The sequence below is a fragment of the Somniosus microcephalus genome, chromosome 14 (genome assembly GCF_052327205.1).
Source record: "Somniosus microcephalus isolate GS21.2 chromosome 14, FLI_Smic_1.0, whole genome shotgun sequence".
Classification (NCBI taxonomy): Eukaryota; Metazoa; Chordata; class Chondrichthyes; order Squaliformes; family Somniosidae; genus Somniosus; species Somniosus microcephalus.
This window is the reverse complement of record NC_141000.1, coordinates 14,040,591-14,057,307: the sequence shown is the minus strand read 5'-3', so window position 1 is coordinate 14,057,307 and position 16,717 is coordinate 14,040,591. Positions and strand designations below refer to the sequence as shown.

Below are 16,717 nucleotides of genomic sequence, written 5' to 3'. Positions count from 1 at the left end.
AATTACGGACCAATATGACTGTGCACTAAAAGAAATCACACACTCTTAAAAAATATTTCCCTCGATTATATAATTTCCAGCTTCCTATCAGATTAGAATATCCCCCAATTGTGCTTTAGTGCTAAACAATTCTTATTGTAAAAACAAATCAAGGCAAAAGGAAGGAAATGTAAATCTTTAATTTTTCATGATTTGTTCCCCCAATAATAAGACGTAACAGATTGATTTGATTGTTTATTGTTTATATTGTTTGCATTGGTTAAAAAGCATACTTTAAAATTTTAGATAATACTTTATTATTTACAGAGTGATGCAGTATCACATGTGTGACCAGTATAGTTCCCCCGCCCCCCACCCCCACCCCCCCATGGCAGTTATAGTACTAGGGAATCTTAACACTCTTTTGGTTAGGGCACTAAACCATTCTGGAGCACGGGTACCATAAGAAAAATAACTAATTTTTATACCATTGCTATCTATACTTCCTTGCTTTCAGAAAGGGAGTTTCAATTACATTTCAGTTCTAGCAGATTGAGCTGTATAACATATGAATATCCCACAGCCTCATCATATAAAACATAATGTACACAAAACCAAGTTTCTTTTATAGCAGTCCGTGTGGTGGTTCCACACTTACAGTAAACTCTATGTATGGCTTTACAAGGGTACATTTTAAAGTACAATTTGCATTTTATTTGTTTAAAAGCGTTTTAAGTGAACGGGTTAGTGTGCTTACGATAGCCATCATGGTAACTGAATGTCGCGCTAAAACCTTAACATTAGGGTCGATGGGGGCTGCTCCAGATACTGCTTCAGCAGCTCTCAGTAGACAAATATAGTTCATTACAACCTCGTCTACCTTAGCAACGATTTCCTGTTGCTGTGTTTCAGAATTCATTACTTTAACTAATCGCATGCAGGCTTCTGTTAAGCAACACAGTACTTGGAAGCTGGAAGTCATAGCTAAGAGCATTTCCTCTGGGCTCTTGTCTGCAGCAGCCATTTTCCTGCAAGCACTGCCCAACTCTCTCGATTCCACTGACAATAGTTGTTTGTATTGGTTAAATCGGAGTTGATAAAGATCTGGTTTTACGTGTTCTTTTTTCCCAACGCTTGCCTGCAATAGAGACAGCAGTTCGCTGGCGTCTTTCTGTGCTGCAAGAAATCCATCAGGCAATGCGTATACCTTGTCCTTCAGATCATTGATTCTGGCAATCCTGCTGTCAAATGCCATGTCATTACGATTAACGCCTGGGTGTTCCTGCTCTCTGCCGCTGTTGCTGCCAGTCTCCCAGCGAGGCGCCACGGTAGGTCCCACAGCTTTCCTGGCATTTGCCATGTTGGAGGACGTACAGAATGCTTGAGATGAACTGGTGAACAGATGATTTTGGTCCAGGTAAGACAACTGGCCCTTACTGCCATAACCATCATCATCATCAGCATCATTGTCTTTATTAAGGAAACAATAGGTAAAAGGACCGTGACATTTCCAGTTGCTCGTCTCCACCTTTGGGAAAGGCATCGGCCTAGCGTGTCGAAAATCCTTTTGAACTGAAAATATCTGCGATGATCTCTGACTCTCCTTTCCGTCTGCAGCAGTGGAGCAGCACGATGAATTTGTCGTCACTGATTCTTGAGAGTGGCTCTTAGATAATCTCTCGCCCAGAGGAAGTTCAACTCTTTTCTGTACAGGTTGGGGATCGGGTATTTCGGGGAGATCGGAATATTGGAATCCTATGGAACTCTTTGATTTTTCTAATCGGGTGTCTATGCTTCCCATTCCTGGTGTAACACTGCTGCTGCAGCGCCTCAGCAACTTCCTTCTGGAAGGAATTTTAAGGCTTCCTCCACCAACCTCACAGGCCTTTCTATTAAGTGCTGTTGCATGCGCTTGTTCTACTTTGGGAAGATCAGGTGACTCTTGGCAGGTACTTGGCACTTCTGTATCATTGCAAATGTTTGATGGCAGAGTAATGTTGTCGGCTTTGAATTGATTAGTGAAAGCTGAAGTTGCACCTCCTCTTCCTCCTTGCTCAGGCTCTGTGCAAGCTACACTAGGGGTGGCAGAAAAACACAGAGAATCATTAAGCATCTCCTTGACAACATGCTGCAATTTACAATCTGGGTTGCACTGCTTGTCCTCAGCAGAGAGCTGCTTCTCATGAAAACCTCCAGGCAGAGCTTTATCATTCTCACTGGCAGCTCCTTTACTTAGACTGAGACATTGCTCAGAATGCAGATCTGGTCCTACATGTCTGTCAAAACAGGCAACTTGTCTCCTTCCCTTATTAATTGTTTCCTCAAGCTGCCTAGGTTTTTGAGTCCTCTGTTTAGCTAAGTCATTCTCCCTCCTCAACTTGGATGGTAAAGATGTAAAAAAAATATTTCTAAAATTACATAGTGAACTCTTAGGTAACTTACTTTTACTCGAAGCAAATAAATCCTGGTGTCTAACACGGCCTGGTTCTTTTGATGTTGAAACTAGTGAAGGGAATGTTAATGTGTTAGACCTATAACACTTAGAAAATTTCTGATGATCTTTAACACAGTCATTTTCATTTGGGAAAGTGATTGATGTGCTTTTAAGATTAGGAAATGTGCTGAGTTTAATTTCTTGAGATGGACTATTACCGTCATCAGCTTCGGACTTACTTGTTCTTTCCACCAGATCTTTATTACAATTTTGAGAGCTAACGTCATGAGATGAACCTAACAAAAGAGGACTAGTTTCTTGATCTCGAAAATAATCATTCCCTTCACTCTCTAGCTTACTTTCAAATCTTAAATGTTGTAGCTCAACATCTGCGTAAATATTATCTCTGTTTACTGAGGTACCTGTGGTTTCTTTAATCTTGGGTACTCGGTGGCACCCATCACGTATGGTACCAAATATTGGTTCAGCATTTGAAGGTGCGTGCGTGTTATGGGCTGTTCTTCTATGACACATGGCTTCAGCTTGGGGATGCAGATCTTTATATGATGTTCCATGGCTTTGGAGCAAGAGTGTTCGCTGATCTTCTGAAATGTAGCCAAGACCCTTTAGAGAAGATTCCGATAATATGTGCTTAATATCAGTTGTACAGAGGGGGGAATCCACTGGGGTGGCACATGTACTACTGCCTGTACTGCAGGCTGCATCTACTGAAGAACACTGGGAGCTCTGCAAAGAGTAATGACCCTCGCTTTGTAAAGAGGACATTCTTTTTGTCATATGGTATTCACAAAGTCTAGTCACACTCTGTTCAGCTTCTGGAAGCTCTGAAGAGTGATCACCAGGAAAAAGCTCAGTGTCTTCCGAATCAGTCAGGTGTTTGGCTGAAGACGTGTAAGTGGTATCAGAAAGAAAGCTTTCATCACATCCAAGCCCTGAAGTGCTGGCCAAGGAACAATGGTCATCCATTTCAGTATCAGCTTCTTTCCCTTCAAGTTCGGTTCTTGAAACTACGCAGGCTTTGTGAAAACTTTTACCATTAATTAACCCCGGGAAATGCTTATCAGCCATCTTTTCTCCTGAAACTTGAAACCACCTTTGTGTCTCTCTACGGAAAGTAGTGCTCTCTAAGTCAAAAGAGGTTGTGCGATGACTGTTCTTTGCAATCAGTGTGTTGTATTTGCTGTTGGATGAAAAGTCATCAACCAATTCTGTCTTTTTGTTTGCATGTTGCCTTTTCATTGATACATTACCATCAAACGCTATCTTGATACTAGTATCACCTGCCTTGCTTTTTTGCTTACTTGGGCATGAATACATCAGAGATCCCATCTGCAGTTTGCTGAAGTAGTCTGTAACAGATTTTGTCTCCATTGTCTCTGGCTCCATTTCAATTTCCTCAGAAGGAAGAATTTGCTTTGAAGGCACAACTTTGGACTTTGCGTTGCTTCCTCGTTGAGCGGTCAAGGAATGTACGGCTTTTGGAATCATTTTGGAAGTGGGCCCTACATTCTCGTTCTGAGAGATTGGGAATTCAGTTTGCTCTTCTTGAAGTTGCTGATAGCCTTCACTGGTGGCCACAAGCATATGCATGGAACCTTCAGAATGCTTCTGTGCTGAGGCTACCTCAGAGCTTTCAGTCATTTCAGAGGAGTTTGTTTCATTGCCAGAATCCGATGACGACTCAGGACTATAAGCTCTTAATATCACTACACCTGTATGCCATAAGAGAATAAACAGCCAATTAATTACTTCATCATAGGCACTTTTGTAATCTTAATAAAATAGGTTTATTAAACAAAGTGTTTAGCATTCTTAAATTTCAGTGCATAATAAGCATCCAGTGTATGAAATATCAACTAAGATTGTTCCATTAGCATGCCAGATCAGAAAATGGGATGACACAACTGATGGTAAAATTTGTTCTGGAATGTTTCCAAGTTGTTAACAAGTTTACAGATGGAACATTACGACAGTCAATGAATAAATGTTACTATGGTGAAAGAACCTGAACTGCCATCTGTTTGTTGAACGGACTGCTCCTCGGAAGCTGCCAGTGCCTCCAGTGCTTGCAAAGTGGAAACCACTGCATCATCCAATGCCTGCTCACCACTTTGGTCTTCAGCCTGTGTTGGAATGGCATCTATGAGTGACACAGGGATGTCATCACTTGGAGAACATTTGGTTTGGTCGGTCTCTCCCGAACCTTGCGCCGGCTGATGCTGACCATCTTCTTCATCGGAGCTGTTGTCTCTGAAGCCAGGTGGGGGGGCAGCTATTGCTATATTCAGTGTGTGAAGAAGAAAATCATCTTCATCATCATCATCGCCCCCAGGCGGAGGAAGCGACGTTAAGTCAATTATGTCATCACTAGAGCCAGAAATATTCAGAATGTCAGTTTTGTCTGCCTCCCCAAGTGGTATATCTTCCTCGCAGCTGGCCTCATCTTCATCCTCAGCATCATCTGTGGTCTCCGAGTAACAGATGTCATGTAACAACGGCTCTTCAATGCTTTCTGCATTTGCAAACATTCTGCTATCGTTGATGTTTGCATAAACAGCATTCGTATCAATATTGTCCACATCGATCCCTGGGAACGAGAACTCTGAGCATTTCATGTCACTTGCATTGGCCAAGTACATGGATGTCTGTTGGTCTAAATTACTTGGACTATCATCCAGCAATCTTTCATATCCAAGGTTCCTTGGGTTAAAGGCAGCTACATTGTGATCCTCAAAGACAAAGGATACTTTTGCTCCTCTTGGAGATTCCTGCACTGTTTTGGCAGGCTCTTTCACACAGGAGGACAGCCTGTTAAAAGCTTTGTTTTCAGCTTCCATCGCATCCATATATTCAGCCCCTCGATGACTATGCTCATTAACATCTGTAATCTCAGTTATTAAAATTCCCCTGGAATCTTCATGGTAAATTGGATCTGAGAAATCCACATTTTTCGGCTTTGTTTCTCTGATAGATGATGGCTGAACATCTTCCTTTTTAGCCCTGACATGGCATGAGCTCTTCGGTAAATAGTTCCATTCTAAGCTGTGCGTATTATGTTTAGTCTTGTATTCTGAGCCTATGTAAAAAAAAAAGAGAATTATTCACGAACATTCAGCATCACTGTTTAACACATAAAATACAGAATGCTTTGACGTTAACAATTAAACAAACAAACTAGTCGCTCTCTATGTGGTGTTGCACAGGAGAGTGAAAACCAAGCATAGGCTTCAGCTGAAGTGGAGTGAGAGGACGCAGAATAATTTCACCAGAGCGCACGGACATAATTCGGTCCCCATTTTAAAATCATACATTTTGTTCTTGGTTTAATACTTCCGTTATAAATTCTCATATCCACATTTATAATGGAAGCTGTCTTCTATAAACTTGTTCTGCTGTAATTATACCTGTCTGCCAGTGGTGGGCAGGCTGCGCCTCCAATAGTAGGGGAGTAATTTCCAGACTTTTAACTTTATGTTTTTTCTGTCTATAGTAACCTATGCTATATTTTCTTCACCCTTTTTCCCTTAAAGGAAGCTGTAAAACCCGATTCTTGTTTCTTCTTCCTCCAGGCTCCCACTAATGACTATGAAGTTGACAGTAATTTAAAAAGGAATTGGTGTTTCAGTGGTTAAAATCTCAGTCAGTCAACAGCCCAGGCACTGAATGCATAGAATTTACAACATGGAAACAGGCCCGTTCACCCAAACAACCTGTGTCAGTGTTTACCCTCCACATGAGTTCTTAACCACATTTACCCACCCTGTTTCCATAACCCTTTAACCCTGTTTCCATCAACGAACTATCCAATCTAATCTCAAATGTTGACATTGTTTCTGCCTCAGTCGTTATCCCTGGAAGTGAACTCCACAGCTCCACAACTCTCTGAGTAAAGAAGGTTCTCCTGCCCTCTTGCATTTAAGGTTCTTTATGGCCTCTCGTTCTTGACCATTCAACTGCTGGGAACCGTCCTTTTATCTACCCTGTCTCATCCTTTCATAATTTTAAACACTTCTATACTATCGGCCCATAATCTGCGTTGTTCTAGTGAAGAAAAAAACAATTTTTCAAGACTTTCTTTGTATTTATATTCCCTCATACCAGGCAGAATTCCAGTGAATCGGCGTTGTACTCTCCGTGATATGGTTATGCCATGAACTTAACGGGATCAACCTTTGATGTATAATAATGCATAAAATAGGAAGGGGTGTCAACAAGTGAACCGATTATTGAGCTGCCCAGAGAAGATGAGCACACCCAGTGGAGTAAACTCACCCATTGAACGCTAAGGAAAATTCCACACTGCATTCATTGCCTGCTTCACTCAGTTGCTTCAATGCAGAGAACTGAAAATCCTTTGCATTGTTACAGCAATTCATTCTCAACCATTGTCAAACTCTGATCCTCACCAATATCCAGATAAATGAGTCAAGGTCATGATATTCATTCAGCAGTACATCCCAATATTGCTTGGGTTACTTTGGGCCAATTTGAATGAACACAAATCATTGACTGTTGCTTTTCCTTTACAATTATGAGTGGAAACTGTAGCAGACACAATGGGACCTTCAAGCAATCACTTAGTCACAGGCGTCTGTTTGGGAATTATATTTATTGACCGTACACTGTCCTTGTCTGATTGTAGATTTTGTTCCATTGACCTTTCTTTCTGAAAGCCAATACAAACAATCAATAAATCTGAATGTATTAGCCCTAAATATAGGTCATTTAGAGATTCTGTTGGGAATGACCAAAGTAAGATAACAATCAGCTATGACCCAGTAATTTCAGATGCTAATCCTACTTCAGCTGCTTGCTAAGGGGATGCATTTGTCATGTGACAATTTTGCCACAGAATAGGCTTGGTATGATTTATATTAAAATGTTACTTTTGAGTTACATTTTGCTCTCAAGGGGGTTAAATTCTTTGGAGGATGTGTATTCAAGCCAGAAATACGAGCTTGTGGAATGGGGTTTCACACATACCACTTAGGTTCTAGACAATGGAGGGTGTTCAGAACTTCCCGTGAGCCATCCAGACTCATGGAAATAGACGGAAATGAAAATCGGACGGTTTCTATAATGCACAGGAAAATAAAAGACAGACCCATATGCTCCACAATACACTTCCAGTAGATTCAGAGCAAGGGCTGACCAGGACTATTTAGCCTGCTCACAGGCACATCGTGGAGATCTTTGCTGTTTTATGTTACGCGAAGCATTACAGAATAAGTTAAAATTTACTACTCTGTTCAGTAACATATAATCTGTAAAATAAACCAGCTTCTTGATGTTACATTGGTCTTGCCTCACACTAAAGGGTTAATCAGTCCACCTTTCAGAGGACAGGAAAAATCCATGTGGTGATATGTGCGAAATTACATTTGACACAGGGCTTTACTATTATGGTTCTGGGTCACAATATCGTATAGAAACATAGAAACGTAGAAGATAGGAGCAGGAGTAGGCCATTCGGCCCCTCGAGCCTGCTCCGCCATTTAATGAGATCATGGCTGATCATCAAATTTCAGTACCCTGTCCCTGCCTTCTCCCCATATCCCTTGATCCCTTTAGCTTTAAGAAATATATCTAACTCCTTCTTGAATATATTTAATGAATTGGCCTCAACTGCCTTCTGTGGTAGAGAATTCCACAGGTTCACCACTCTCTGGGTGAAGAAATTCCTCCTCATCTCTGTCCTAAATGGCTTACCCCTTATCCTTAGACTGTGACCCCTGGTTCTGGACTCCCCCGCCATCGGGAACATCCTTCCTGCATCTAGTCTGTCTAGTCCTGTTAGAATTTTATAAGTTTCAATGAGATTCCCTCTTATTCTTCTAAACTCCAGCGAGTATAAGCCCAATCGACCCAATCTCTCCTCATACGTCATTCCTGCCATCCCAGGTATCAGTCTGGTGAATCTTCGCTGCACTCCCTCCATGGCAAGAACATCCTTCCTCAGATATGACTAGATACTGGGCAGTAAGGTAAATTCCTGATCATACAGGATGCACGCTTCACTTGTGGGAGAGGCTGATGACGCTGGACCTCAGAGAACATCTGTAGCAGATGTGAAATTTGTAACAATATTGATGCTTCTCTCAGTGAAGTGAGTGATATGCCTGGCAAAATAGCCAGGTGAAGTCACATGAGTGTAACATTATGATATGCTTCATTATGAGGCACGTGTAACTGTTTCTTTAGAACTTTCTCCAAAGTGAATCTGACTGAAAGTTTGCAAGGTGTGTCCTTTATATCTGAAGTTGTAAGTTTAATATATTTTGACTGGAAGAAGACAGCTCGGCCTAAGAAGCGAGTAGCAAAGAGACATCTCACTGAAGGAAATAACAACAGAAAATGCTGGAAAAACTCAGCAGGCCAGGCAGCATCCGTGGAGAGAGAAACAGAGTTAACGTTTCAGGTCGAAGACCTTTCGTCAGAACTCATTGAAGGAGTTCAGTTGTCTTTGGAAATATTTTTCTGTGGTACTTTTTTCTCCACAAATATACATATTGGCTTATAAGCTATTGGACCTGAAGTGACACTGCTGGTCAGTCAGGGAACTATAGCAGAAGTGATGTGTTTAGAAAGCTGTGCTGCTCAAGTTCTCTGGGTGTACAGCAGACACTTATTTGAGGTAATAAACCAAAAAAATACCAGAAACTGTGAGGTTATTTGACTGCAAGGGCATCACATTGGAACAGGTGAGAAGCAGAGGGGTAAGGGAATAAAGAAAATCAAAGAGGAAAATATAGATTTAAAAATAATTTGAATAATACTAAGGTAGATTGAAGAGGGAGTTATGGTGACAGCAATGAAGAGAGAAGATGCTCTGAACTTCATTTAAATCCATCATTGCTTTAAATTTCTTTAGTTGCTAATTAAGGACAGAATGCAAATGTGTCAAAAAGCATCAAGTTAGGGAGCATACAAATCAGCAACATTCCCTGATTCCTATCCAGTAACCCTGCTGGAAAGAGTTTATGTGTGTGCTGGCTGAAGACAGGATTGAGCTTGACTGTAATGCCTTCTGAGGTCGAATAGCCTCCCAGGATCACATATAGTCGCTTGTACCATAAGCTACCTGTGGACCACATCCCAGCAATACTCAGTGCCTTCTAGGGCACAGGGAGGAAGATCAGAGATAATAGGTGGGTAAACAATGGGGGAAGGAAATTGAGCCTTTTCGTGATGAGGCAGACGTTGGTGAGTTCCATCATAATATATAAAAAATTGACATCTCCTCACAAAGACAATGATAAGATCACCACAGGGAAAGATTTCCTTTGTGTGCTAGGTATAATAAAACTACAAATTAATTCATATTTCTTTAAATATGGTGCATAGAGGAAATCTCCCCATCCTCAATGTAGGTAATCATGGGCATAAATCCATGGCGTATCAACTCCCACATATTAGCTGATTGCTCTCCCCGGTGCCTTCAGTAGTTAATAATGCCTCAAAGTCTTGTATACAAGTCACTCTGACATTTGGAGGTAATTACTAAATTAATGTTTAGAAAGTAATAAATTCAGGAAAGTTGCATGCTCACATCTAATGATGCTACCTGCTTCATTATTTGCAGTGCTTTTGCCATGAGCCATGTTAAATATGGAGCGCCGTGAGTCCACCAACAGCCTGTAGTATCCAGCTGTCAAGCAGGCAAGGTTCATTGCATCTGTTGACTCCATTAATAATATGATGGGCTGAAAATAAAAAGACAGTAGCTTGAGAATCTTGCACTAGAGACAGAAAAATTTGTTTCAATTCATTAGGCCAGCGAACCCTCCCTTAGCAATAGTGAAAGAATGTTGTTTCACATGAGGGCATCGGCCACATCTACTGACTGATACACAAAAGCAATCTCATGCAGGAGCGTTTACTGCATGGAGTTCCTTTCAACGATGACAAGAGACTGTACTATGATGGGATTGGTCTTGTCACTTGCTACATTTTGTCAAAATCAAATGTATCGGCTTGAAATTAAAACTCTATCAAATGCATTCATGGTGAAGATGAATAAGGTAAGTCATGAAATCAGATCTCACGATTAGGCTGTGCTGAGTTAGAACATCCAAAACTAATATCAAATCCAGGTCTACATTGACAAGATTTACATGCACAATTTAAAAATGAGTGGACATTTTCACCTCTTTCATTTTTTTTGTTGCAGTTATTTAAATTCCGGGCTTCAAATGTTACCTCCAGTTAAATATCTACTTACTGGTAATGAAGTAACAAGTGGTGGCTTTAGAACTTTGGGATTGAATTTGTTGGGGACAAATAGGCAGTGATGTTGACTTGTTGTTATTTTCCTCTGTTACCTGATCAGGGCTCCACCCGCTCCCTCTGCCTTTAACTCCAATTCCCCTCCCACACCTGACTCTAGACCACCTGCCTCAATGAGATGGCCCTGCCTCTCAGGTTTCAACACCCCCTGCCGCCCCCCCCCCACCGCCTCCAATTAAATGGCATTTTCTTACCTTAACGTCCAACACGTTGAGTTCAACTCGAACATTGTTTTCCTCCTCCGAGAACATCTCAATCTTGTTAACATGGCTGAAGTCAGCCAGTAGTGCCACCAGGTGTGTTTTTGCATTGATTACGTGGCTTATTCCATATCTTGGTCCCACTAATAAAGTGACTTCAGAGTGCTTCTCCCCTTGCTGTTGTCACCAATAAAAGAAGACAAAGAAGGGTCAAACTTTCTTGCTTCTTTATTTTGCAATTCAAAAATCCCCCAAAATATGGGCAAAGATTTTAAATTAGGAACTGGATTGATCTATACAATCTTCTGAAAAGCACTACAGCTTTATTTGCATCTTCAAGAAAATAAATAAAATATCACTCCATTGAAAAAAAAATAGCTGACTGATATTGATAAACTAGAGTGTATTTCAATCCATTAGTTCTCACAATGTCAGGGTATGGCTTACATGGCTTGCGAACATCAGCAAGAGTGAGTCTGAAAGATTTGCTTATTCTAGTAACATAGGAGCTGAAGTAATCTGGCATGAAAGGGCTAAAAGTTTACTTCCTTACAAAATGCAGAAACACATGCCGTTCACTGTCTTTGACTGTGATACGCTGGATTACTTCTACTGAGTGCAGTCACATTGTTGTGGAGTTTGCAGGAGAAAAGCCCAGGGGGGGGATTTTCCGGGGGGTCAGCGGGCACGTTCGGTGGTGGGTCGGGTGGGAAAATGTTTTTTTTTGACGGCAGGTCGGGACCCCGCTGTCAACCCGCTGCCACGCGCCTTTACCAAATGTCGGGTCTGCCAGCGCTGAGCAGACCGGACATGCAGCGGTTGGGGAGGAAATTAAAATAATTAGTGGCTTGTTTACAGCCACTTAACAATGCATTTTTCTCAGCATTTTGATTTTGACTGGTCGCCCACCTGTTTCCCGCTGTGCCTAGACCTCGTCAGTGAAGCTGAGGCAGGAGATCAGTGGCCATTGAATCAGCTGATGAGTTGACAGCTTCAAATGTCAAGTCAAAGCTCCCAGCTGATTCAGATATCTTCCCTTAGCCACTAGCTTCTCTAAACTACATTTCCACTAGATTCAGAATGCTGCAAGTCTTTACACAAGTCTCCATCCAGTCTGACCTCATTACCTTTTCCACTATTGACAGATTGCTTCTGTCATCTCTACTTCACCTGCCATCTATTACATCAGCATCGGTGCACTTTATACTCTCTCACCTTGGTCCTCAGAATCCCACCGCGATCAGCCCCAACACCAGCAGCACCAGGCACACCAGCATCACCTACAATAACACCAACATTCTCCACATTCAACTGATGCTGCACAGGACACAGGGCATCAGCACCCGACCACATTGCTGCCTGGGATGGCCTCACTATGGCCAGATTTACTTCACTTGACGCTGTATATCCTGGCTGTCACATGATGTGCCAGGTTGGCACCACCCCACACCAACACCATAAAGCATCCCTACAATGCCCAAGCCATTCCTTTCATACTCATCACCATTGTGGGGGGTACCATTATGTCTCACCATTCACTGCAACTCACTAAGCCACTTCCAAAGGTGCACACAAATCTGTCCAAGAATGCAAAGTGTTGAAAATAAAGGTTTCAATGTTTGACACCACATTCACAGAAACTTTACATGGACATAAGAAACATTGCATAAAACATCCAAGTGCCTACCCTTGTGTGTTGTTAGTTGGTATGATTGGACGAGGGTGAAGGTGAGTGTGAGGGGTGGCTAGTGAGATGGGGATGTGATAAGAGGGATGGGTGGAGGTGCAAGGTAAGTTGGTGTGAGTAAGGATGTGCAGGAGTAGGGTAGGGAAGGCAGAGTAATGGGGGTGTGATGAGTGGCACAGCAGGATGAGGTTGAGTGTGGCTTTGCAGTAACGTTTCATGATCGACTGAGATCACTGAAAGGTTTGCGCCACTGCAGCTTGGTCCTCCTGACGACATCCCTGCTTGTGTCCTCCTGTGCAATGTACAACCAGGCTGCGTTGGTCTCCTGGGGAGGTCTCTTCTGCCCAATGGAAAAGAAGAGGAACTCCCTGCGTGCTATGACTTCCTCCATAAGCAGTGCAGTGCAGTGCTGGTCAGAGTTTGCAGCACCTCAATGCTGTAGAACACTGACAGCACAAATGTCAAAATTAATTTGTGCATAGTCCCTTTAAGGAAACCGGCTGATGACGCGTCATCAAATGACATCACCAGACCCACTTCCTTCAATTGGCCATCAAATCTGTATGGGTAGAATTGAGAAATACTAAGGGGAAAAAAACGTTAGTGGGAGTGGTTTATAGACCTCCAAACAGTAAGGCGGAGGTTGGGGATGGCATTAAAAGGGAAATTAAAGAAGCGTGCAATAAGGGCACAGCAGTCATCATGGGTGACTTTAATCTACATATAGATTGGGCCAACCAAATTAGTAAAAATACTGTGGAGGAGGAATTCCTGGAGTGTTTACGGGATGGTTTCCTGGACCAATATGTCGAGGAACCAACCAGAGATCAGGCCATCTTAGACTGGGTATTATGTAACGAGGAAGGATTAATTAGCAATCTTGTTGTACGAGGCCCCTTGGGTCGGAGCGATCATAATATGATCAAATTCTTCATTAAGATGGAGAATGAAGTAGTTGACTCGGAGACTAGGGTCCTCAATTTAAATAAAGGAAACTACGATGGTCTGAGGAGCGAGTTGGGTAGGATTGATTGGGGAATGGCACTCAAAGGGTTGACGGTGGATAGGCAATGGCAAACATTCAAAGACCGAATGGATGAACTACAGAATTTGTTCATCCCAGTTTGGCATAAAAATAAAATTAAAAAGGTGACCCAACCGTGGCTAACAAGGAAAATTAGGGATAGCATAAGGTCCAAGGAGAGGGCATATAAATTGGCCAGAAAAAGCAATAATCCTGAGGATTGGGAGCAGTTTAGGATTCAACAAAGGAGGACAAAGGGATTAATTAAGAAAGGGAAAGTAGAATATGAGAGTAAGCTTGCAGGGAACATAAAAACTGACTGTAAAAGCTTTTATAGATATGTGAAGAGAAAAAGATTGGTGAAGTCAAGCGTAGGTCCCTTGAAGTCAGAATCGGGGGAATTTATAATGGGGAACAAAGAAATGGCTGTCCAACTAAATACATATTTTGGTTCTGTCTTCACAAAGGAGGACACAAATAACCTCCCAGAGATGCCGGGGAACATAGGGTCTGATGAAAGGGTGGAACTGAAAGAAATCAGTATTTGTAGGGAAATGGTGTTAGGAAAATTGATGGGACTGAAGGCCGATAAATCCCCAGGGCCTGATAATCTACATCCCAGGGTACTTAAGGAAGTGGCCCTAGAAATAGTAGATGCATTGCTGGTCATCTTCCAGAACTCGATAGACTCTGGAAAGGTACCCATGGATTGGTGGGTGGCTAATGTTACCCCACTATTCAAAAAAGGTGGTAGAGAAAAGGCGGGGAATTATAGACCGGTAAGCTTGACATCGGTAGTGGGGAAAATGCTAGAGTCCATTATAAAAGATGTAATAGCAGAGCACTTGGAAAGCAGTGACTGGATCGGACAAAGTCAACATGGATTTACAAAAGGTAAATCATGCTTGACTAATCTACTGGAATTTTTTGAGGATGTAACTGGTAAAATAGATAAGGGAGAACCAGTGGATGTGGTGTATTTGGACTTTCAGAAGGCTTTCGATAAGGTCCCGCATAAGAGATTAGCGTGCAAAATTAAGGCACATGGGATTGGGGGCAAGGTATTGACTTGGATAGAGAACTGGTTGGCGGACAGAAAGCAAAGAGTTGGAATAAACGGGTAATTTTCCGAGTGGCAGGCAGTGACTAGTGGGGTACCGTAAGGATCGGTCCTAGGAACCCAGCTGTTCACAATATATATTAATGATCTGGACGAGGGATTTGGATGTAATATCTCCAAATTTGCAGACTACACAAAGCTGGGTGGGAAGGTATGCTGTGAGGAGGATGTCGTGAAACTCCAGTACGATTTGGACAGGTTGGGTGATTGGGCAGAAACATGGCAAATGCACTATAATGTGGATAAATGTGAGGTTATCCACTTTGGTGGCAAAAACAGGAAGGCAGATTATTATTTGAATGGCAATAGATTGGGAGAAGGGGAAGTGCAAAGAGACCTGGGTGTTCTTGTGCACCAGTCGCTGAAGGTAAGCATGCAGGTGCAGCAGGCGGTTAAGAAGGCAAATGATATGTTGGCCTTCGTAGCAAGAGGGTTCGAGTACAAGAACAAGGATGTCTTGCTGCAGTTGTACAGGGCCTTGGTGAGACCGCACCTTGAGTATTGTGTGCAGTTTTGGTCGCCTGACCTGAGGAAGGACGTTCTTGCCATGGAAGGAGTGCAGCGAAGATTCACCAGGCTGATACCTGGGATGGCAGGAATGACATATGAGGAGAGATTGTGTCGATTGGGCTTATACTCACTGGAGTTTAGAAGATTGAGAGGGGATCTCATCGAAACCTATAAAATTCTGTCAGGCCTGGACAGACTAGATGCAGGAAGGATGTTTCTGATGGCCGGGGAGTCCAGAACCAGGGGTCATAGTCTAAGGATATTTAGGACTGAAATGAGGAGGAATTTCTTCACCCAGAGAGTGGTGAACCTGTGGAATTCTCTGCCACAGAGGGTGGTGGAGGCCAGTTCATTAAGTATATTCAAGAAAGAGTTGGATATATTTCTTAAGGCTAAAGGGATCAAGGGATATGGGGAGAAGGCAGGGACAGGGTACTGAATTTGGATGATCAGCCATGATCTCATTGAATGGCGGAGCAGGCTCGAGGGGCCGAATGGCCTACTCCTGCTCCTATCTTCTATGTTTCTATGTTTCTAAGCTCACTGAGCGGACTTAACAAGCCCAATCAGGGGAAAATCATTCTACAGAGCGGGCTGGAGCCAGCAGCGAGGTCAGGACCCGCCACTGACATCACCTGCCAAGGACCCGCCGAGGTTGGTAAAATCCAGTCCCAAGTGGCTGGCTGCTTATGAATGGGAATTGAAGGATATAAAGATAAAGACATAGAAAGCTAATTGGGAACACTATGGAACAACCGATTCCTCTGCTGCTGGGACCCAATGATGTGCCATCTGTGGAGTGAGGTTGTCCACAATTGAATGGTCTGTGCTGTAAGGTTGAACTGATATTCTGGAGTTTAATTTGATTATTTTTGGGACTCATGAGGGCAAATTACACATCGCCTTATTTTCCTGAATGTTTCACCTGTCATTGGTTAACCCTCATAACAACAACAACAAAAACAATGTGCATGTATATAGCGCCTTTAACATAGTAAAACGTCCCAAGGCGCTTCACAGGAGTGTTATAAGTCAAAAAATTTGACACCAAGCCACAAAGAAGAAATTAGGGCAGGTGACCAAAAGCTTGATCAAAGAGGTAGGTTTTAAGGAGCGTCTTAAAGGAGGAAAGCGAGGTAGAGAGGCGGAGAGGTTTTGGGAGGGAGTTCCAGAGCTTAGGGCCTAGGCAGCTGAAGGCACGGCCACCAATGGTTGAGCGATTATAGTCAGGGATGCTCAAGAGGGCAGAATTAGAGGAGCGCAGATATCAGGGGGGAGGGGGTTGTGGGGCTGGAGGAGCTTACAGAGATAGGAAGGGGCGAGGCCATGGAGGGATTTGAAAACAAGGATGAGAATTTTGAAATTGAGGCGTTGCTTAACAGGGAGCCAGTGTCGGTCAGCGAGCACAGGGGTGATGGGCGAACGGGACTTGGTACGAGTTAGGACACGGGCAGCC

General features: G+C 42.7%; 1 protein-coding gene across 5 annotated transcripts in view; it reads right to left on the bottom strand.

Moving 5' to 3' along the window:
* Positions 1 to 369: 369 nt before the first annotated feature.
* The window catches only part of LOC147107338 (FERM and PDZ domain-containing protein 4-like), a 506,420-nt gene continuing 490,072 nt past the window's right edge, over positions 370 to 16,717 (bottom strand). For 3 of the 5 annotated variants that reach the window (XM_086006256.1, XM_086006257.1, XM_086006261.1), the window contains 4 exons: positions 10,915 to 11,097; positions 9,984 to 10,137; positions 4,440 to 5,510; positions 370 to 4,146 (listed from right to left, as the gene is read on the bottom strand). In XM_086006256.1, coding sequence (XP_085862382.1) covers positions 692 to 4,146; positions 4,440 to 5,510; positions 9,984 to 10,137; positions 10,915 to 11,097 — 4,863 coding nt within the window. In that variant the 3' untranslated portion in view covers positions 370 to 691. The remainder of the gene's footprint in view (positions 4,147 to 4,439; positions 5,511 to 9,983; positions 10,138 to 10,914; positions 11,098 to 16,717) is intronic. The other 2 variants (XM_086006260.1, XM_086006258.1) reach the window with 2 other exon arrangements.